General features: G+C 43.5%; 1 protein-coding gene across 1 annotated transcript in view; it reads right to left on the reverse strand.

The window, feature by feature from the left end:
• LOC149441590 (transmembrane protein 132A-like) overlaps positions 1-22,471 on the reverse strand; it is a 555,893-nt gene that overhangs the window by 382,350 nt on the left and 151,072 nt on the right. The window contains exon 4 of the mRNA XM_089657142.1: positions 1,432-1,733. Coding sequence (XP_089513268.1) covers positions 1,432-1,733 — 302 coding nt within the window. The remainder of the gene's footprint in view (positions 1-1,431; positions 1,734-22,471) is intronic.

Consider the following 22,471-nt stretch of genomic DNA (forward strand, 5'->3'; position numbering starts at 1 on the left):
AGGCCATTCAAAAGTGTTGGGGACTTTCACCAGGAGTGGACTGAGGCTGGACATGGGCTTCAAATGTCGTATTCCTCTTGACAAGCCACTCCTGAACAACAAACGATGTCAGAAGCGTCTTACTTGGGCTAAAGAAAAACAGACCTGGTCTGTTGCTCAGTGGTCCAAAGTCCTCTTTTCTGATAAGAGCATCTTTTGCATCTCATTTGGAAACCAAGGACCCAGAGTATGGAGAAAGAATGGAGAGGCACACACTGCAAGATGCTTAAAGTCCAGTGTGAAGTTTCCACAGTCAGTGTTGATTTGGGGAGCCATGTCATCTGCTGGTGTTGGTCCACTGTGCTTCATTAAGTCCAGGGTCAATGCAGCCATCTACCAGGTGATTTTGGAGCACTTCCTGCTTCCTTCCACAGATGAGCTTTATGGGGATGCTGACTTCATTTTCCAGCAGGACCTGGCACCTGCCCACACTGCCAAAAGCACCAAAACCTGGTTCAATGACCATGGGATTACTGTGCTTGATTGGCCAGCAAACTCGCCTGACCTGAACCCCATAGAGAATCTATGGGGCATTGCCGAGAGAAAGATGAGAGACATGAGACCGAACAATGCAGAAAAGCTGAAGGCCGCCATTGAAGCATCCTGGCCTTCCATAACACCTCAGCAATGCCACAGGCTGATAGCTTCCATGCCACGCCGCATTGAGGCAGTAATTGCTGCAAAAGGGGCCCAAACCAAGTACTGAGTACATATGCATGCTTATGCTTTTTAGAGGTCCGATATTGTTCTATGTACAATCCTTGTTTTATTGATTGCATGTAATATTCTAATTTTCTGAGATTGTGGATTTTCATGAGCTGTAAGCCATAATCATCACAATTATGACAAATCATGGCTTGAACTATCTTGCTTTGCATGTAATGAGTCTATCTCATATATTAGTTTCACCTTTTAAGTTGCATTCCTGAAATAAATGAACTTTTGCACGTGTGTGTGTGTGTGTGTAGAGATAGATATATATACATATATACACATACATACACACACACCATTGTAGATGCTGTAACTTTCACACAAACCAATATACACTTTTTTTTATTTTAACAAACACATGTAGCAGGATACATTTTGGCCTAAATTTATGAAGGAATTTGATTTTTTTTAATTGGATATATTCTATAACAGCAAGTAGAAAAACATTTTTATCTTTCTGTCTGTTTTCGTTTATACAATAAAAAAAACCCAGAGGTAATCAAATACCACCAAAAGAAAGCTTTGTGTTTAAAAAAATGCTATAAATTTATTTGGGTACAGTGTTGCATGACCAAGCAATTGCCAGTTACAGTAGCACAGTGCTGAATAGCAAAAAAATGTTCTGGTCCTTCCATAGGTCAAGTGGCTATTAAAACAGCTCCAAATCAAACTACTCACCTAAGGCTAAAGACAGGCTGTGTCCAGTTTTGGCGGAGGCTTATTGATGCTGTAAACACCTCACCAGGCAACAGAGTCTTGTCAGGTAAAGTAATTGTCATAAAGTCTCCTACACTTAGCCGCTGAACTTTTGGTGTGTTCACACCCACAAGTTGAACCATTCCAGCAATCTCTGATATTTCTTCATAAAACTCGCACTCTTCAGATGCAGAATAATTCAGGGTCACATTTACAGGAAGGGAAAAAAGAGAAAACCAGGAAGAAGAAAAGCGAAGCTCCACAATACACACATCGAGGGAAGTCTGTAAAGAGCAGAAAAGGGAACACTTAAATGAAAGGAAATCAATAATGTTTTAATAATAAATAATGTTCTACTAAGCCCTGGTTCACACCGATGCAAATTGTCATGTGAATTGACCATTAAAATTGTGTGACAAATCGCATGCAATGATCGGCAATTGAACTGTTCTAATTGGTGCAACTCCAACTTTGTCAGAGTAGAACTAATTAGAAAAGTAGTTCCTGTACTCCTTTTCCTGATTTGGGGTGTGCCTTGCATAGACTTGCATGAAGTCGCACAGATGTCTCTGAAGTCACAACCAAAGTCACACTGCCATCTGACTTTGAAATTGTGTGGCTTCAAGTGAAGTTGCACGATTTCAAAGTTGGATCCAGTGTGAACCAGTGCTTAGTAGAAAATTCCAGACAAGAAAATAATAAATGTAAAGCAAAATTTATCACATCATATTGAATACTGATTATAAGTTTTGTGGATCTTCACCCCAATTATCCTAACCTCAACTGATCTGAAAAAAAAGAGATGCTGATTTAGGAAGCCCATTGCAAAAAATGATAGAAGCCATATTTCCTCCCTGCCTCTGACAATATAATTCTATTTATACAAAAGGGAAATAAATACATGCATATTATGTAGGTTAACCATCTCCCGCCCGGCCCACTGTAATACAATGGCAAGGTGTAAGCCTCCTTATCCCGGGTGGATGACATATGTCTACCAGCTAGTGTGCCTTGCTTAAACACCATTGAGGTGCACAGTGGCGCAATCTGCTACCACCAGACAAAAACAGTGTGATTGGTACTGGGCCACTGTGATGAACCCAGGCACCATGTGATCGCTGCAAACAACCAATTTGGCGACCATTTTAAAAAACAAAAAATATACATTTTTTAACATAGTGTCACCAGTGCTAATCACCATCACTCATTCAGTGTCTTTAACCACTGCTGCATCAGTCATAGTGTCACTACACCACTACACCAGTTACAGTGTTCATGACCACCACACCAGTTACAGTGTCCGTGACCACTGTCACAGCAGTTACATTGTCCGTGATCACCGCCAGAGCAGTCACAGGGTCACCATGAGGACTTGTTCACGTGTGATGCTCTCAGAAGAGCCATCCATGTTCGGGACGCTCTTCAGAGAGCGTTTGACAGGCAGTGAGGAGGTGTTGTATTGTCTCCTCATCAACTGCTTTAACCCCTTGGATCCCACAAAAGCTTTTTGACTTGAATGGGTCACGAGTATAGTTCCTGCCACCGTTGTGAAGCAAAGCATCACAGCCATGGCATGTGTACACCCTCGGCTGCTACCTTTGCAGCTAAAAGGGATAGCTGTTGAGGGGTTGGTAAAACCAACATTTCTTTACATATAGCAAACTCCCATTGTGCTATAGCTCAAAAGTAATTTAAAAACAAACACACACTGTTTGTTCATAATTTATAACAAAAAAAACAGAACCTGGCTTAACCGCTTCCCGCCTGCCATGTACTGCGGCTGCGCGGCAGATACAGGCAAAGCGACTTACCTGTACGTTGCTCTGGCTGTACTAACACAAGGGGGCTCCCCCACTGCAACTGCCCTGTCTGGCCGACACAGCGGAATGAAGATCCCGGTGAACGGGACCAGGTGATTATGTGATCGCTATGCGATCACATGATCACAATGTAAGCAAAGCTGTTATGAATCAATCTCATTTATAATAGCTCTGCTTCTCTTCCTAGTGAGCTGTGATTGGCCCACAGCTGTCACATGATACATGGGGCCAATCACAGCACCCTGTTCAATGTGACCAGTTCCAACCAATCACAGATCACTATCTTGAGCTGTCAAAAACGTAACTCATTGATGGCAGTTCATGAATGAGTTAGATTCATGACCGCAAGCTTTGCATTGCAGGCTAAATGATCTTTATCTCTCCTGCAAAGCAAAGAAAAAAAAATCCCTGATCACTGATCAACAGAAGTATTGAAAAATGTAAAAAAAAAAATAAAAAGTAAAAATATCATATTAAAAAAAAAAAGTAGCAGTAGCGAGTAGCAGCTCTTGGTAAAGTGACGCAATCTTGCATTGGCTCTCCTGTACCACAAGGGAATCCAAAAATGCAGCCGGCAGTACTGCTGGCTGACCACAGAGCTGATCAGAGACTCCAATCATTTCTATAGTCTAAGAAATCGGAAGCTATGAGCATTTCATCACTTCAGTTTTTCAAGATATAAACAGCGCCATTTGTAAATTGGGAGAGCATCTAATCACACTGATCTTGGTGAGATCAGATGATGTAAGGGCAGAGGAGATATCTAGAGTCTAGTAGACCTCAGATTTCTCAAAAAAAGAATACCTGTCAATGCCTATTGCAGTCACAGGGGATATTTACATTCCCTGTGATAGCAATAAAAATGATTTTAAAAAATAGAAAAAAAAGGGACAGTGCAAAAAAAAAAAAAAACCTTGCCCCCCCGCGCGCACCTGCAAGCATTGATTGGTATGTAAACATCATTATTATTATACGGTATTTATATAGCGCCAAAAGGTTTGCTCAGTGCTGTACACTATAGTGGGGGACAGTACATGAGACAATACAGTAACAATACAATACACGAGGGGTTCGAGGGCCCTGCTCCTTGGAGCTTACAATCTAGGAGGGAGGGGATAGTGGTACAGGAGGAAATGGCTGTGGGGGATGGAGTGGTAGGAGGAGTGGAGGAGATCGGCTGTTAGGTGAAGGCGGGGTAGGCTTCCCTCAAGAGATAGGTTTTCAGGGTGCGCCTAAAGGTGAGGAGGGTAGATGACAGTCTGATGGATTGGGGTAGTGAGTTCCATAGGATGGGGGAAGACCTGGAGAAGTCCTGGAGTTGGGCATGGGAGGAGGAGACCAGGAAACTGGAGAGTAGGAGGTCTTGTGAGGAGCGAAGAGTACGTGTTGAGTGGTATTTGGATATCAGGTCAGTGAGGTAGTTTGGGGCAGTATTATGAATAGCTTTGTATGCCAATGTTAGTAGAATTTTAAGCATTGGGCAATCGGAAGCCAGTGGAGGGAATGACAGAGGGGGGTGGCGGATACGGAGCGGTTGGTAAGGTGGATGAGTCTGGCCGCTGAGTTCAGGATAGACTGAAGTGGGGAGAGTCTGTGATGAGGTAAGCCAGTGAGGAGGGAGTTGCAGTAGTCGAGTCGTGAGATAATAAGGGAGTGAATGAGTTGTTTAGTAGTGTCTGGGGTTAGAAACGAACGTATTTTGGAGATGCTGCGGAGGTGGAGCCTGCATGAATTTACCAGCGACTGGACATGGGGCTGGAAGGATAGGTTGGAGTCTAGAGTGACACCTAGAACTTTGGCTTGCGGGGTGGGACTGATGGTGGCGTTATTGGTCGATGGAGAGGTTGGGGGGGGGGGGGCACGGGCTGGGGGGAAAACTAGGAGCTCGGTTTTAGAAAGTTTTAATTTGAGGAAGTGGAGTGACATCCAGTCAGATATGTCATTCAGTAGGCAGGTGATTCGGGCGGAGACTGAAGGGGTGAGGCGAGGGGTAGATTTGCGTGTCATCGGCGTAGAGGTGATAGTTGAAGCAGTGGGAGTGTATCAGTTGGCCAAGGGAGGAGGTGTAGATGGAGAAGAGAAGGGGCCCGAGGACAGAGCCTTGGGGACCCCAACAGAGAGGGGGAGAGAGGGGGAGGTGGCAGCGCTATAGGTAACACTGAAGGAGCGCTGGGATAGATAGGAGGAAAGCCAGGAGAGAGCGGAGTCTCTGATGCCAAGGGAGTATAGTTTTTTTTAGGAGGAAGGGGTGGTCAACTGTGTAGAAGGCAGTGGAGAGGTCGAGGAGTAGGAGGACCGAGTAGTGGCCATTAGCTTTGGGAGTTAGCAGGTCGTTTAAATAGGGCGGTTTCGGCGGAGTGCAGGGAACGGAAGCCAGACTGTAGGGGATCAAGGAGGTTGATGTCGTTGAGGTGGGAGCTTAGGCGATTATAGCCTAAGCACTCAAGGAGTTTGGATGTAAATGGCAGCAGAGAGATGGGTCTAAGGTTGTTCAGGTCGGTGGGGTCCAGGGATGGTTTTTTGAGTATGGGGGTGATGTGCGCATGCTTTAGGGGGGAGGGGAATGTGTCAGTAGAGAGGGAGAGATTGAAGATGTGGGTGAGGAAGCGTAGGATTGAGGAGGAGGGTGACCGTAGGAGTGTGGGGACAGGGTCAAGGGGGCAGGTGGTGAGGCGGAGTTCGGAGAAGACCTTAGTGACCTCTTCAGTGGTAGCAAGGTCGAAAGAGTGGAGTGTTGGGGGGGTTTTAATGTGTGGGATGTTAGGTGGGGTGGGGGTCTGGGCAGTTGCGAGGTAGGCTAAGTGGGGTGGAAGTCTGAGCATTGGCGATGTCCCTACGGATTGCGTCGATCTTGTTTTGGAAATGGTTAGCAATCTCGTGGGCGGTGAGTGAGGTACTGGGTGGAGGTGGGGGGGGGGAGAGAGAGTAGGGAGTTAAAAGTGGAGAAGAGCCGTCGAGGACTGGAGGAGAGGGTATTGATGAGGGTTACGAAGTAGGCTTGTTTGGCAGCGTGGAGGGAGGAGGTGTAGGTGAGGAACGCAGATTTGTATAGGGTGAACGGTTTTTGGCATCTGGTTTTGCGCCATAATCGTTCCAGCGCACGACTGCGTCATTTAAGATTCTTGGTGTGGTCATTCTGCCATGGATGAAACGGTTGGGGTCTAATGCTACGTGTGGTTAGGGTTGCTAAGGAGTCTAGGGTGGCTGACAGCGAGTTGTTATAAGCAGTAGTGGCAAGGTCAGGAAAGGACAGTGGAAGGATACTGTCATAAAGTCGGTCAGCCGCAGAGTGGAGAGGGGCAGGGTTCAGGTTGCGGAGGTTACGGCTGGTGATGGTTTGACGTTTGGGGGGGAGGTGTTTGAGAACGGGGAGACAAAGAATGTAATGAGGTTGTGGTCAGAGAGAGGGAAAGGGGTGTTTGTGAGGTTGTGGGGGTGCAGAGATGAGAGAAAACAAGGTCCAGGGTGTTCACGTCGGAGTGGGTGGAGGACTGTGTACACTGTGCGTGTGCAAAAGAAGAGGTTAGGTGGAGGAGTTAGGATGTAGCCGGGTTATTGACGTTGATAGGGATATTGAAGTCTCCAAGGATGATGGTGGGTTGCTCTGAGGAGAGGAAGAAGGGTAACCAGGCGGAGAAATCGTTGAGGAAGTGGGATACGGGTCAAGGAGGCCGATAGATTACTGCAATCCTCAGAGGGGTAGGAGAGAATAGCCAGATGCAGTGGGCCTCAAAGGAGGAGAGAGAGGGGGGGTTTGGGAGGACCTGGAAGGTGCTCAGCGATGACAAAAGCATGCAGACCCCACCACCTCTATGACCGCTCGGTCTGGGTGAATGGGTCCAGACAAGACCTCCATAGGAGAGTTCCGCAGGGGAGGAAGAGTCAGTGGCTTGGATCCAGGTTTCGGTGACCGCTAGGAGGTTGAGGGAGCGGGAGATAAAGAGGTCATGGATGGCGGTGGGCTTGTTGCAAACCGATCGGGCGTTCAGGAGTGCAAACGACAATGGAGGGGTGGTTGTGGGGAGCAGGAGGACAGGTATTAGATTGCGGGGGTTGCAGCAGTTTGTGGACGTAGGAGGGTGCCTAGTGGGTGAGTGAGGGGCCAGGGTTCATCATCTTTTATATTATATCAAACAATTGGGCAATATATTGTGTTTTTGTGCATTAAAATTCTAAAAAGCGTATTTTTCCCCCAAAAGATTTGCGTTTGAAAAATTGATGTGCAAATACTGTGTGACGTAAAAAAATTCAACACCCACTGTTTTACTCTCTAGAGCCTTTGCTTTGAAAAAATATATAATGTTTGGGGGTTTAAAGTAATTTTCTAGCAAAAAAAGTTTTCATGTTTACAGAAAGTGTCAGTAAAGACTTGGTCTTCAAGAGTGGGTGCTGTGTGGCATAAGCTTCTAATGTTGGCCCTGAAATGCCAGGATACTAGACGCAACCCCTCCAAATTACCCTTTTTTGGAAAGTAGACACTCCAAGGTATTTGCTAAGAGACATGGTGATTATTTTGAAGATCTCATTTGTTGCCTCATGTTTTTGGAAAACGAAGAATACAAATGTATTTCTTCTTTTCTTTTTCAAAACCCGTAACAAAAATTATATTTGTAAAAATACTCACCATGCCTCTTATTCCTTGGGGTATCTACTTTACAAGGGGGGGGGGTGTTTGTACTATCCTGGCATTTTAGAGCCTCCCAAAGAGCGATAGGTTGTGGGGAAGTGATATGAGGAAATATGCCCTTTGAAAGCATTGGATTTTGGGGGCCTATATGTAGCTAGGCTGCCAAAAGTCTCTCACAAGTGGTATCCCCATACTTGGGAGAAGTAGAAGAAGGTGTTTTAGGGTCCTATTCCACATATACCCAGGGCATGCATGAGCAATATATCATTAAAATGACAACTTTGTTTAAAAAAAAAAAAAAGTGGCAAAAAATGATCCGTGGACTCAACGGCCTTGATTCACTAAGATGTGAGTGTACTAGCAGAGACTGACCATTCAGGCAGACTCCGGTCAATCAGTCATCTGACCAGCGTCTAGCAAGCTCATTGACGAGCGTCTACTGACTACTTTGCTATCACTAAATGTGGTATCCCGTCTGGCACATTTTTAGGTGCAATACCGGATATGTTCGCTAGATGGCGCACAAGTGCGGGCTTTATTAACATTGGCGTTCTTATGATGGCAAAAGAGAATTCTTAGAATGTAATAAATAGTGCACCTGTATTAGAATTTTCTATTTTCTTCTATTTCTTTTCTTGCTGTGTCTCCAAAATGATCAGGAAACTAATGCATTTACTAATGAATGTCATACATTCTGTACTCAAATGTTAAACATTTTCACACTTATATCTCAAATAATTTATATACTTCTAATTTCCCAATATAATTATATATCTTCATTCTCTTTAATCACGTAACTATTCTGTGGTAAAGACAAGTGCAGCGCTATAAATGCATGTGATCAATAATGAATGCATGTAAAAACAAAAAAGTGCAAAGAATTGCAACAATGATGTAATATTGTAAATGGTGCTAAAATAAGTTCATAGAATCATTCCTGAATAATGGAATGTCCTTCGTGTGAGAGTACCAACTCAGAGAGTGCCTATGAATGGCACGTGTGGTCTCTCCGTGACGGACAGTAGTGCATGAACTTGTGAAAGGTAAACCACCCTTGGGACTGGTCTACACTCACCAGAACAAAAGTATTAATATGTATGGGTTATACACATCACACATCTGGGGGTGCAGCGGTATGCTGGCAGTTATGGGTTAGTCATCCAGCTTCATCCATCCATCCATCCGGGTGGGTGCCCAAATGGTCATGGGGAGGAATTAGCTCAGCCACAGGAGCCAGAAAGGTGCTCAATAGTGTAGTACACTGTCACAGGGGTGGATGACCTTTCACGAGTTCATGCACTACTGTTCGTGGTTATATTTATCTTGTGTAATACCATTTTACTAGTCTATATCATTTGACCAGCGCTTGCTTTATCATTTTTAAACAATGTAACTATTCTACATTATAGCTCAAACTGTGTCTCCCACAGTGGTCTAGTGGTTAGAGCTCAGAACTTACAGCACTTGGGTCATGGGTTCTAATCCCAGTCTTGGCAACATCCCAAAAAAATGGAGATCAATTTTCTGGGTTGTGGCAGGAATATTGATCAATCAATTATGATTTTGCCTAATGACTAGAAAGTGGATGAATGTTACTTGCGTACTGTTCTTCTGCCAATTAGGAAATGTGCAAGTTTCATGCCGTGTATATTTCATTGTAACTTTTATCTCTTTTAAATCTGTCTCCTTATACAACTTGACCCCCTCCCCCACCCCATCACCACCTGTCCCATATGCAAATCTATGGATCACCGCCCCACTCTTTATCTATTTACTGATCAAGTGAATGTGTCTCATTTTCTATCAGCTACAGCTCAGATCTCACATTATTATACAATTGCTGATTGTATCTCACCACTAGTCTGATTGAATTCACAATTCCTGGTCAGTCCTGTTCCCTGACCTCTAATAACCTTTAGGGCCAGTTCACACTACATGTGTTTCAGTTGCTTTTTCAGCATCACAAACGCACAGAAAGAAGGTTATATGGTTGTCAATGTCATAGTTCACATCAGCGCTTGCATTTTCAATGCATTGCAGGTGCTGTAAACAAAGTTGACCACGTTGCATTGTTTCTGCACAGAACTGTACTGGAACACATTGAAACATCCTTGAATGTACTAAAACGCACATGTCCCTAACTACATTGAATACAAAGAAAATAGAAAAAAATAAGTGGAAGGGATACAAAAATGCAATGTAAACATGTCCAAAACGCATCCAAAATGTACTGGAACACACTAAACATGCCTGCCAAAAGGGCATGAAAAAAACCCATCAGGAACACATCTAGACTGTTTCTATAGTGTGAACCAGCCCTTAGGACTTGTTCACACCATTGGTGGTGCAGAAACGCATGCAAGAACACACATTTTCCAGCACAGCAAAGAAATGCAATGCCCTCTGTAGATGTGCGCAGGTACCATGATGAAAACGTTGTTGCACCTACACACGTCTATTAAAAACAGCCCCATTCACAGCCACAAATACGCATGGCACCACACTACTGTGCGGTTAGGTGCGACACACTTGGAAAATAACATAAAAATAAGCCAACATGGCTAAAACATATCTTGAAAATATGGGGACTCTGATATCCGGCGACAGTCCGTTCACGAACGAGAAGCAATTCTGCACCCTAAAACCAACATAGAGGAAAGGGATGGTCAAATTGCTGTGCTGCTTCCAAACCACCTCTGGCATGCCAGGGTCATTATGCAGGTCCTCGATGCCAGTTCTTGCCTGCGGCCACAAAATATCCACTGGCCACAAGTGAAGGTGAGTGGAGGACGTGAAGGTGGATTTCTACCAGCTTCAACCGCAAGCAGTACCACTCCTGAAAAATGAGAGCAAATAATCATTGACACGTCATCATGACAGTCAATTCTCAGTGCAGGCCATCTAGAGTGTCTTTCCTTTTTAACCATTTCAAGAGTTCAAGGAAACATTCTTGGAGCATCTACTGTGTTTGGAAAGGCCAAAGGTCCCCCCCTCCCCCAGGCACACTAATGCTTATGCAGGCCATAGACGGAGAGAAAAACAGCCGATTTTTCTTTTAAAAAATGAAAAATCGGTTGTTCAAGCGGCCGACGTTACCAGCAATGGTTAAAAAAAAAAAAAAAAAAAAAAAAAAATCAGCCGATTTTCATCCCATCTACAGCCGGCAAAAAGTGTCCCTGCAGAGAGCTCCGCTATTTCTCTGACAGTTCTTTGACATTTATAGCGGTTGCAACAATGTATTTGTATCCATTTCGGATACAGATGTTTTTATTCGGAAACAAATAGATACAATGTTGCAACCGCTGTAAATGTCAAGGAACTGTCAAAGAAATAGCGGAGCTCTCTGCAGGGACACTTTTTGCCATACTGGAATTCCTCTCATTTTTCATCCTTCTTCTTCATCATCATCCTCTTCTTCATCATCCTCTTCTTCATCATCATCACCTTCTTCATCATCATCTTCTTCTTCATCATCATCTTCTTCTTCATCATCATCATCCTCTTCTTCTTCTTCATCCTCATCATCCTCCTCTTCTTCTTCTTCATCCTCATCTTCTTCTTCTTCACCATCATCCTCTTCTTCTTCTTCTTCTTCATCATCCTCATCATCATCCTCTTCATCATCCTCATCATCATCCTCCTCTTCATCATCCTCATCATCATCCTCTTCTTCATCATCATCCTCTTCTTCATCATCATCCTCTTCTTCTTCATCATCCTCTTCTTCTTCATCCTCTTCTTAATCATCATCCTCTTCTTCTTCTTCTTCTTCTTCACCATCATCTTCTTCTTCTTCTTCACCATCATCCTCTTCTTCTTCTTCACCATCATCCTCTTCTTCTTCTTCTTCATCATCCTCTTCTTCTTCATCATCATCCTCTGCATCATCATCCTCTTCTTCATCATCATCCTCTTCTTCTTCTTCACCATCATCCTCTTCTTCTTCTTCTTCATCATCCTCTTCTTCTTCATCATCATCCTCTGCATCATCATCCTCTTCTTCATCATCATCCTCTTCTTCTTCATCATCATCATCCTCTTCTTCTTCATCATCACCCTCTTCTTCATCATCTTCATCATCATCCTCTTCTTCTTCTTCATCATCATCCTCTTCTTCCTCTTCTTCTTCATCATCATCATCCTCTTCATCATCATCATCTTCTTCATCATGCTCTTCTTCTTTTTCTTCTTTTTGTCTTCCTCTTGCAGGTCACTGCTCATGTGCAGATTTTTTATCAGTAAAAAATCGGCCGATTTGCCCATCATTGCCGAGAAAATCGGCCAATCGGCAAATTCGGCCGTTTTTTTTCCAACTTTACCGAAAAAAAAAATCTGCCAAAATACCAAAAAATGGCTGAACAAATAGCCCACTAACGATCCGAAAATCGGCCGATTTTATTTTCGGCCGAAAAATCGGCCGATTTTCGACCCATCTATGGCCTGCATAACATATAGTGTGGCCCTAGGGTCAATGTGTGTTTAGAATACTTCCAAAATACACATACAAAAACACAACATCCAAATGCATGTTGCATTTCTATAGCATGTTAAACAGAAGAAAAATGCACTTACATAATGTTAACATGCGCAAGTAAAAATAGACAAAATCCACATCCTTTTATTCTGGCTTCACATACATGCATTGTGGTCTAACACCGCACTCCTGGGCAAATCACATGCAATTTGTGTGCGTTGCAATTAGAGACAAACATTTTGCACACCTCAAATTGCACCGCATCCGGGCCAAAAATGTGCAGGACCCTTTTTCAGGGTATGCACATGGGTGTGAATAGGCATGCCATCCAATTTGGCAAATCGCAATACGCTTTGTGTACCAATATTGGTGTGTTGGTAACTTCACCTAGAAAGCCGCAGCAGGTGGCATGAAGGGGTTGCGGTTGTGATGCGGTGCAGCGCTTGCACAGAAAACACTGCAAATTTCACATCGCATCTGTGTGAAACCAGAATGTGCCAATATGTGGCTTGACAAAGCACAGTGGTCAGTGCAGATTATTTTCAATCCATGTTTTTTTACACTTTTCATTCACTGGTTTAACTCAGGTGATCGTTAATCCCAATTATCTCCGGAGATCACATGCAGCCCCTCAACCATCTACACATATCTCTGGAAATCTATACAGATCTCCTTGAAAAAAATGTCTCCTCTCTTCTTCGGAAAACAATTGTCCTCCACCTCATAAACAGGGGGACAGAGAAGACTTCTCCTTCATAACTAAAATCAGATTAATTATCTGTGCTTAATAAAAACATACACCAATACTGCAAATGCATTGTACTGTCCAACGCATTGCACACTAGAAATGTCAAATGCGTTAGTGTGTACAGTGCATGAGTGTAAAATGCTTTAGTGCACACTGCAGTGTACAACGCATTGCACACTGTAATACACTGTACAATGTAATACCATGTACACCCACACATTGTAGACTGTAATGCACTGTACACTGTCATGCAGGATGGAGCAACGCATTGCACACTGTGATACCGTGTACACCCACACATTGTAGACTGTAATGCACTGTACACTGTCATGCAGGCTGGAGCTACGCATTGCACACTGTGATACGCTGTCCACTGTCATGCAGAATCCAGCAACGCATTGCACACTGTAATACCATGTACACCAACACATTGTAGAATGTAATGCATTATACGCAGTATACATGTCCAGATATTCAAAGATTAGCCATGAAGGCCTAGCTGGTTACCTATTGGGCAACCGCAGATAGCCGAATAACGCTACACTGCATCCAGGCAGCTCTGGGAGGGTGTCATATGACATCCTGGCAGAACGCGCTCTCCGTGATTGCTGTGTCCTAAGGACACAGCTGATCACGTGATGTGGTAAAGGCCAATCACAGCGGCTTTTTACCATGTGATCAGCCATGTCCAATGACACGCTGATCACCGGGAAATGCATTTGCCGGGTCTTGGCTGCACTTTCATCACGCTGTCAGAATGTGTGGAAAGTACTGCCGAGAACCAGCAGTTATCAAAGCAGGGGGTCGGCCCCGATGATCAGTGCCCACCAGTGCCACCCAACAGTTCCGCCCACCTGTGGCCAGCAGTGCCACCCACCAGTGCTGCCTCATCAACGCACATCAGTGTTGCTAAATTACCAGTTTACCAAATGTTATAATATAAACAGACTTTTATTCATTATGAGCTATTTTGTGGTTTATCGAGCAAAAAGTAAAACTCACAGCAGCAAGTCAATACCACCCAAAGAAAGCTCTATTTGTCTGAAAAAACTGATACAAATTTAAGATGGGTACAATGTGGCATGACCGCACAATTGTCATTCAAAGGGTAACAGTGCAGAAAGATGAAAATTGGCCAGGACAGGAAGGGGGTATGAGTACCCAGTAGGCAAGTGGTTAATATCATTGACCCATCAATACCCAGGAGCTAATGTACAGATAAGTAGCATGTGCACCAAGTGAGATTCTGCTAGGCCCCACCCACAAAATTGCAATTACCTGTCCCTCAGATGTTATAAACATATTTGCAATGGCCACACTTACTTTACATATAAGGATCATCGGCTCAGTTGAGAACTGTGCTCTCGCCATGTCCAAATGCCAATAAAGTTATCAAAATTTTCAACCAACACAAAACCTCCAACCACTTCTCATCCACTTACACTCCCCACAACCACTTCCGGGTGCGCGCGCACGTGATGACGGACTTCCAGGATAGCCGTTCATGCGCCATGCGGACACCTGTTTGGTGCTTATTTGTTTGCAATCGCGCATTTCTATGCACGGCTATGATAGCTTTCGCAAATGTGTGTTTCTTATTGATTTGTTTTTTTTTAACCTTGGCTAATATTTGTTGCCAAAGGCCAAAAATCAACAAAGTGTGGACTATTTTATTACTGTAAATCGAATTGTAGAAAACCTGTAGCTGGCTGCACAGTGAATGTGACATTCATTAGTACATAACAATATTGTGGTGCAAGTGGGTTTTTTTTTTTTTTTGGTTTTGAAAAAGCCAGTTTGCACACACTTGCATATTCATGCTCTTACAAGCTACATTTGAGCAGATTATATAAGTATACAAAGTAACTATTAAGGTTGTTCATATATTGAACATAAAATAAACACAAAAACATCGGTCAAACATTTATTGATCAAATATATCTTCATTTATTTGGTCACCAGGAACAAGTAGGTACAGTCAATATCTTGGGGAGTCACAAAAATAGGATGTGGAAAAAATAAAACACTCCTGCTCATAAGAGCTTACAATCTAAAGATACTTCTAGTGAACTGTGTGTGCACAGGTTATAGCAGGAAACAAAGGGGAAGATGAATCAAGTAACATTTTCGTGCACATAAGATTTACTTACACAATCACTTAGTATGAAGATCCATTCACAAAAAAAAGTCTACAGATCAAAATATCAAGAAAACAAAGCATGTGAAAAAAAACCCTCCCACCTCTACAAATCCCCTACACATACATTTGTCAGCAGGTTTGTCAGAAAAATGCATTGGAGTCTAAATAAGCAAGCAAAATTAAAACAAGAGCAGATTTTAAACAAAACGATTGACATGTGTGAGGCTTTCAATGCAAAGAGAAAAAACACAATCATTGTGCAATAACACACAAACACACTTTACAAGGCCAAAAATATGCAAACATTTCCAGCCCACTTCCAAACACAGCCTGAGTGGTGTCTGGGGCAATTCAGCACAAAATCTCTTCTTCCCCCCAAACCACACCATGCAAGGACTTAGTCACAAACCACCCGGCCTAGTAACAGGCCAAATTACTCACTACTGCACATCTTTATATAAGCTAGGTTGTATTTGGAACGTGCCAAACAAGGCCCCACACCCAATGAAGCCTCACCCACCACTGACCTTAATTTGGTCAGTGAAAGTGTTTTCACCTGATGAATCCGCTTCCTACCTGCATTAAGCCTTGGTATACAGGCCCCACAAATCAGAAAGAAATATACAGTGAAATGTACGTGTGCAGCATACAACAGAACATTGAGCAGGGATGTGAAAGGGAACCCCAATTGGAACCTTTATTGCTACTATGGTCACAATTCCCTCCAGATTCTCGCATGAGCTAAGACAGTCACATGACCACATCTTGTATGCAATACTGAAAATGACAAATCGATTTGACTAGTATGGTGAATTTCCCATCAATTGGCAAAACACTCCAGAAATCAAACTTCACCAAACATTACACTCTGGGCAAAGCTGATTTACAAATCCTGCGACTTACAGTAAAATTGACCATTTCAATGCAATTTTCAAGACATCTGACACAGATCTCTATGCAAATTGCCACTAAAGTAGTACATGTACTACTATATACTACATACTATATACATATACTATATGTACTATAGAAATCAATGTTTGAAACACACCCATGTGGTCGCTCTAATAGCATACAATAGGGTGCGACTTTGCAGACTTTATCTCTCTCTGTCAGCTCTTTGCTTGCCAAATCCTTCACAAAAGTGGATGGAGTGTAAACCATCATTATCAAATCTATTAGTGCTCCAGGCTCTTATCCCATTGTATGACATTCACATAAGGTGCAGCTTTGAAGGTGTTTCAACAGACAAGGCCTCATTGTAGGGATCATTTAGACAGAAAGCAAAGATGTTGAAAGAACATCTATTTGAAGACAGCCACACACGGAGATCATGCTACTTCCTCACCGGGGTTGGGATTCAAACGACAACCCTAGAGTTGTGAGGCAGTAGTGCTAACCACTAATCCACGGAGCTACATTGCTAATCCAGCCTGTATTTCTGTGCTGTGAATCAATCTTAGGTCCCTGGGCAATGTGACACAAATGTTGTGCTATGTTGCCAATTCAGATGTATGTTGGTTCTATGTATCCCAATACAAAGGATTGCAATACTAATACAGGCGTACCTCGGTTTACCAATGCCTCAGGGAACGTCATATTTGGGGTACAAATGCCAAACCATTTCAGTTAATTGGTCTGTTTACAAATGTTTGAATAATTTGGCATGTGGCCTGGTATGGTTCAGGAAGGGGGGAGGCGCTCGCTTGTCCCCCCCCCTTTCCTGACCTGCTGGGCTGCATGCTCAGATAAGTATCTGTTATGGATTTTGGGGGGTACCCCATGCTGTTTTTTATTTAATTTCAGCGTGGAGTTACCCCTTAACATCCATACGAGACCCGAAGGGCTTATTATGGATGAGAGGGGGGACCCCACGCCGGGTTTTTTACAAATTGTTTATAATTCCCTGCAATACTTTTACATCAACTGTCAGTGGGGAACTCCGCCGACAGCTGAAACATGAGCGCTGCATTGGTTTTTGCTACTAAAATGCTGCATGAGTTGATAACATAACTCATGCGGGATTGTAGGAGCGACAGCCATGTGTTAATGTTTCAACTGTCAGCGGGGTTCCCCACTGACAGCTGAATGTACAAAAAAAAAAAAAGCGTGGGGTCCCCCCTCACATCCGTACCAAGCCCTTCGGATCTGGTATGGATATTAAGGGGGAACTCCACGCTGAAATAAAAAAAAAACAGCTTGGGGATCCCGCCAAAATCCATACCAGACCCTTATCCGAGCATGCAGCCCGGCAGGTCAGGAAAGGGGGGAGGACAAGCGAGCGCCCTTCCTCCTGAACTATACCAGGCCACATGCCCTCAACATGGGGGGGTGCTTTGGGGAAGGGGGGCTCCCCCCCAAAGCACCTTGTCCCCATGTTAATGGGGACAAGGGCCTCTTCCGTTATTGGGATAATTGGTCGGCCATTTTTTGGGATTTTAGCATATTTTGTTTACCAGTAAAGTTGAAAATTTTTTGTTCCAAATTTACTGATAAAAAAAATGTGCCAAAATCCCGAAAAACAGCTGACCAATTAACCCACTAACGGCCCGAAAATCGTTCGATTTTTTTTCGGCAGAAAAATCGGCCGATTTTAGACCCATCTATGGCCTGCTTTACATGGGTCTAAAATCGTCCGCAAAAAAAATCGGCTGATTTTCGGCCCGTTAGTGGGTTAATTGGTCAGCCATTTTTGGGGATTTTGCAACTTTTTTTAATTGGTAAATTTGGATAAAAATTGGCCGATTTTGCAGATCGGCCGATTTTAGCTGCAATGATCGGCAAATTGGCTGATCTTTTAACAGATAAAAAATCTGCACATGAGCCATGACCTGCAAGAAAAAGAAGAATAAAAAAAAGAATAAGAAAAAGAAAAATGCAGGCCATAGATAGGGCGAAAACTGACCGTTTTAAAAAAAAAAAAAAAAAAATCGGTTGTTCAATGAGCCGACGTTACCACCAATGGTAAAAAAATGGTTCGATTTTCGCCCCATCTACGGCCTGCAAATATAATAGCAAAGTAATTACTTCTGTCCCTGCAGAGAGCTGCGCTATTATATTTGACATTAAAAAGTATAAAGGTTGCAACATTGTATCTATTTGTATCCGAATAAAAACATCTATATCCGGAATGGATACAAATAGATACAATGTTGCAGTCTCTATACTTTTTAATGTCAAATATAATAGCGGAGCTCTCTGCAGGGACAGAAGGAATGTTTCAGCTGTCATCGGGGTTTCCCACTGACAGCTGAATTTCAAATTATTTTGTGAATTAAATAAATAATAAAAAAAACAGCGTGGGTCCCCCCCTCTCATCCTTACCAAGCCCTTCAGGTCTGGTATGGATATTAAGGGGGAACTCCACGTCGAAATTTAAAAAAAACAGCGTGGGTCCCCCTCAATATCCATACCAGACCCTTATCCGAGCATGCAGCCCGGCAGGTCAGGAAAGGGGGGGACAAACGAGCGAGCGCCCCCCCCCCCTCCTGAACCATACCAGGCCACATGCCCTCAACATGGGGGGTGCTTTGGGGCAGGGGGGGCTCCCCCCCAAAGCACCTTGTCCCCATGTTGATGAGGACAAGGGCCTCTTCCCCACAACCCTGGCCGGTGGTTGTGGGGGTCTGCGGGCGGGGGGCTTATCAGAATCTGGAAGCCCCCTTTAACAAGGGGGCCCCCAGATCCCGGCCCCCCCCCCACGTGAACGAGTCTGCGGTACATGGTCCCGCGGACTTATTCACAAAAAAACTAAGTGTGGTGTAAAAAAAACACAGTACAGGGTCTTTGACAAGTCCTTTATTAAAACAATGTCCCCCGAAGTAGATCCAACGTCAATCATGGCGGCAGGGACCCGAAAAAAGAAAAAAAAAAAAAAAAAGTTCCGCTCCCGTCCGAGGCTTCCAGCCTTGTGAAGAAGAGGCTAGCTGACATTTCTTAAATAGGTTAGGGGCGGGGCCAGCCGGGCACATCATCCCCGCCCCTTACCTATTTGAGAAATGTCACCCTGTCTCTCCACTGAGGCTAACTAGCTGAATGCAGGAGACAGTCTGACATTTCTTATATAGCTATGGGGCGGGGCCAGCCGGGAACAGCAAGCATGTGACATGGGGCGGGTCACTCGGATGATGTCCCCGGCTGGCCCCGCCCCATACCTATATAAGAACTGTCAGCTAGCCTCTTCTTCACAAGGCTGGAAGCCTGGGACTGGAGCGGAACCTTTTTTTTTTTTCTTTTTTCGGGTCCCTGCCGCCGCCGTCGCGATTGACGTTGGATCTACTTCGGGGGACATTGTTTTAATAAAGGACTTGTCAAAGACCCTGTACTGTGTTTTTTTTACACCACACTTTTTTTTTTTTAATAAGTCTGCTGGACCATGTACCGCAGACTCGTTCACGTAGGGGGGGGATCTGGGGGCCCCCTTGTTAAAGGGGGCTTCCAGATTCTGATAAGCCCCCCGCCCGCAGACCCCCACAACCACCGGCCAGGGTTGTGGGGAAGAGGCCCTTGTCCTCATCAACATGGGGACAAGGTGCTTTGGGGGGGGAGCCCCCCTGCCCCAAAGCACCCCCCCATGTTGAGGGCATGTGGCCTGGTATGGTTCAGGAGGGGGGGGGGGCGCTCGCTCGTCCCCCCCCTTTCCTGACCTGCCGGGCTGCATGCTCGGATAAGGGTCTGGTATGGATATTGAGGGGGACCCACGCTGTTTTTTTTTTTAATTTCAGTGTGGAGTTCCCCCTTAATATCTATACCAGACCTGAGGGCTTGGTAAGGATGAGAGGGGGGACCCACGCTGTTTTTTTTTTTTTATTGCGGACCTTTATTATTACATTCAGCTGTCAAAATAAATATTATCTAGACCTTTGAAATAAGTAAAATCATTACAGAAATAATTATAAAGGATAAGAAACAAAAATAGAATCACTAGAACTAAGGAAATCTAATTAGATTACATGAAGATATGCCGAGTGCTGTTTGTTAAACACAATAGTCACGACCGAGTGCCGGCTGTCAGAGGAATCCACAGTAAGATTCACTATTAGTCAGTGGCTAAAAAACAAACGCCCATGGCAGAAGTCTAAAATGTGTTCTGCACATGCTCAGTTGTATCTGCCAAAGACACTGCACGGGCGTCTAGATTTTTACTGTGTCGATTTCCTTGAAAAAAACGATTTTTAACACATTCTTAATTTTTTTGGAAATAGCAGATATTGTTTAAAGTGAAGTCCTGATATTTGGCAAAGCAAATTTCTAAGTGAACATGTCTCTGCAGTGATTTTTCATGGTTTTAGACGTGCTTCTTAGCAAGTCTGTTTTGTGAGTCTGATTTCGGGCGTGTGTCTTTTTGTGAATTAGATTGGGCATCTGCTTATGGGCTCTGCTCAATAGTGAATTAGGTTGCAGGGTAAAAAATGACGGACGCCCATGAAAATTGGGCTTAAGCCCATAAATATGCGCCCACGCCCAATAGTGAATCAGGGCCAACCTGTCTCTGCAAAATCCTTGGGGTGTCTACTCTCCATTGTATATTATACATGTATTGAGATTTTTTTTACCAAAGACATGTAGCAGAATACATTTTGGCCTACATTTATAACTAAGTTTGAGTTTATTGGATATTTTAATAACCAAGTGAAAAATAGTTTTTTTTTTTTATTTGCGGTCTTTTTTTGTTCATAGCGCAAAAAGTAAAAAAAAACAAAAAATGCAGAGGTGATCAAATACCACCAAAAGAAAGCTCTATTTGTGTGAAAAAAGGACATAAATTTCATTTGTGTACTGCATTGCACGACTGCACAATTACCAGTTGAAATAGCGCAGTGCCGAACAGCAAACAATGGCCTTGTCATGAGGGCAAGTGGTTAAAGTGCTTCAGATGCCAATCACAAGAGTTGGACTGGTTTTTTCCAATTACAGATTATTATCTCACTGTCCAACTACTTCTGATAAACGATTGGCTCAAACCAAGTAAGAACAATGCTCGTACAGCAAAGTAGGCAGCCGCAACGTCCTCATTTGAATCCCTATACAATTATTGTCATATTATCAACAGACTGCTGAGAACATACAGGGCACTTTCCACTGTTACTTCCCTTAAATATTTACAGCACATGAATTCTATTTACTCCACTAATTGGGCCAGCTCCATCAATGGGGAAATCCACCCTTCTCAGGATTCCTGACAGCACCTAGTGCTGGGATTTGGGTCCATTAAGGGTCTTAAATTTGTACACAAACTACACCAAGGTAGCAAATTGAAAGGCTTTCAAACTATACTGTTAGAATTTAATGTTACCACGAACCAATTATTCCCCTTCTTTCAGCTCCAGCACACCGTCTATTTAAATCTTCATTGGTTGTACTCCAACAGACTTCTTTGAAAAACTCTTACTATCTCCAGATGACACCAAACTGATTTCCAGGTATTATTCAGAGCTTCTCAATGCCAAACAGTCCCCCCAGTCCAGAATCTGTTCCAGATGGCATTAGGCAATACCAGTTGACCACAGAGGAATAGGAGAATGTTGAGGTCATATATGTGACTTCCACTAGTGAAGCTTGACATTCTTTCACCTAGGACAAAGGCTTAGTTTGGCATCCCCACCGAGGGAGTAGTTTCCCATCCACACCCCCCCAGCCCTCTGCCCAGAAGTTAAAGTTTAATAAATAAGCCAGAGGAAGGCAATGTTAGTATATATATTAGTCATTTCAATGTGTTGGTAATAGGGCCTCACTGCACATGTAGCATGAAGATGTACCCAATCAACATGCAGATCAGGTTTTAATTTCAAGCCTCACTTCTATAGTGGATAAGAAGGGAAGCTGCAGGGAAAGAAGCCAAGAAGTGGGTCTTTAATAGAGGTTAACAGAGGTTGGTGTCAGTAAGATAGTGAATGGTGTCAGTTTTTTTTTTTTTTTTTTTTTTTTTTTAGTTTATTAACCCTCTTTTTTCACAGATTTTTTTAGGAGTCCCATTGGGGAGCTTTGTTGACATATCAGGGGTCCAAACAGACCCCTGATTGTCTCAATTGTGACACAGAGAAAGGAAATGAGGATGTAAATTTATTTTTTTGCAGCCTGAGCTGCACTGGACTGAAAATAAATGGCAAGTGCTCTGTGCAGTTTGCTGTTCATTCACAAACAAAATCATTCAGAATGCTTCCATTATGAGTGAGCAAAGGGGAGCCCGGGCAGCAGATAGAAGCTGTACAGC

Source organism: Staurois parvus, unplaced genomic scaffold (genome assembly GCF_062004578.1).
Source record: "Staurois parvus isolate SC_StPar_1 unplaced genomic scaffold, SC_StPar_1.0 ptg000969l, whole genome shotgun sequence".
NCBI classification, from domain to species: domain Eukaryota; kingdom Metazoa; phylum Chordata; class Amphibia; order Anura; family Ranidae; genus Staurois; species Staurois parvus.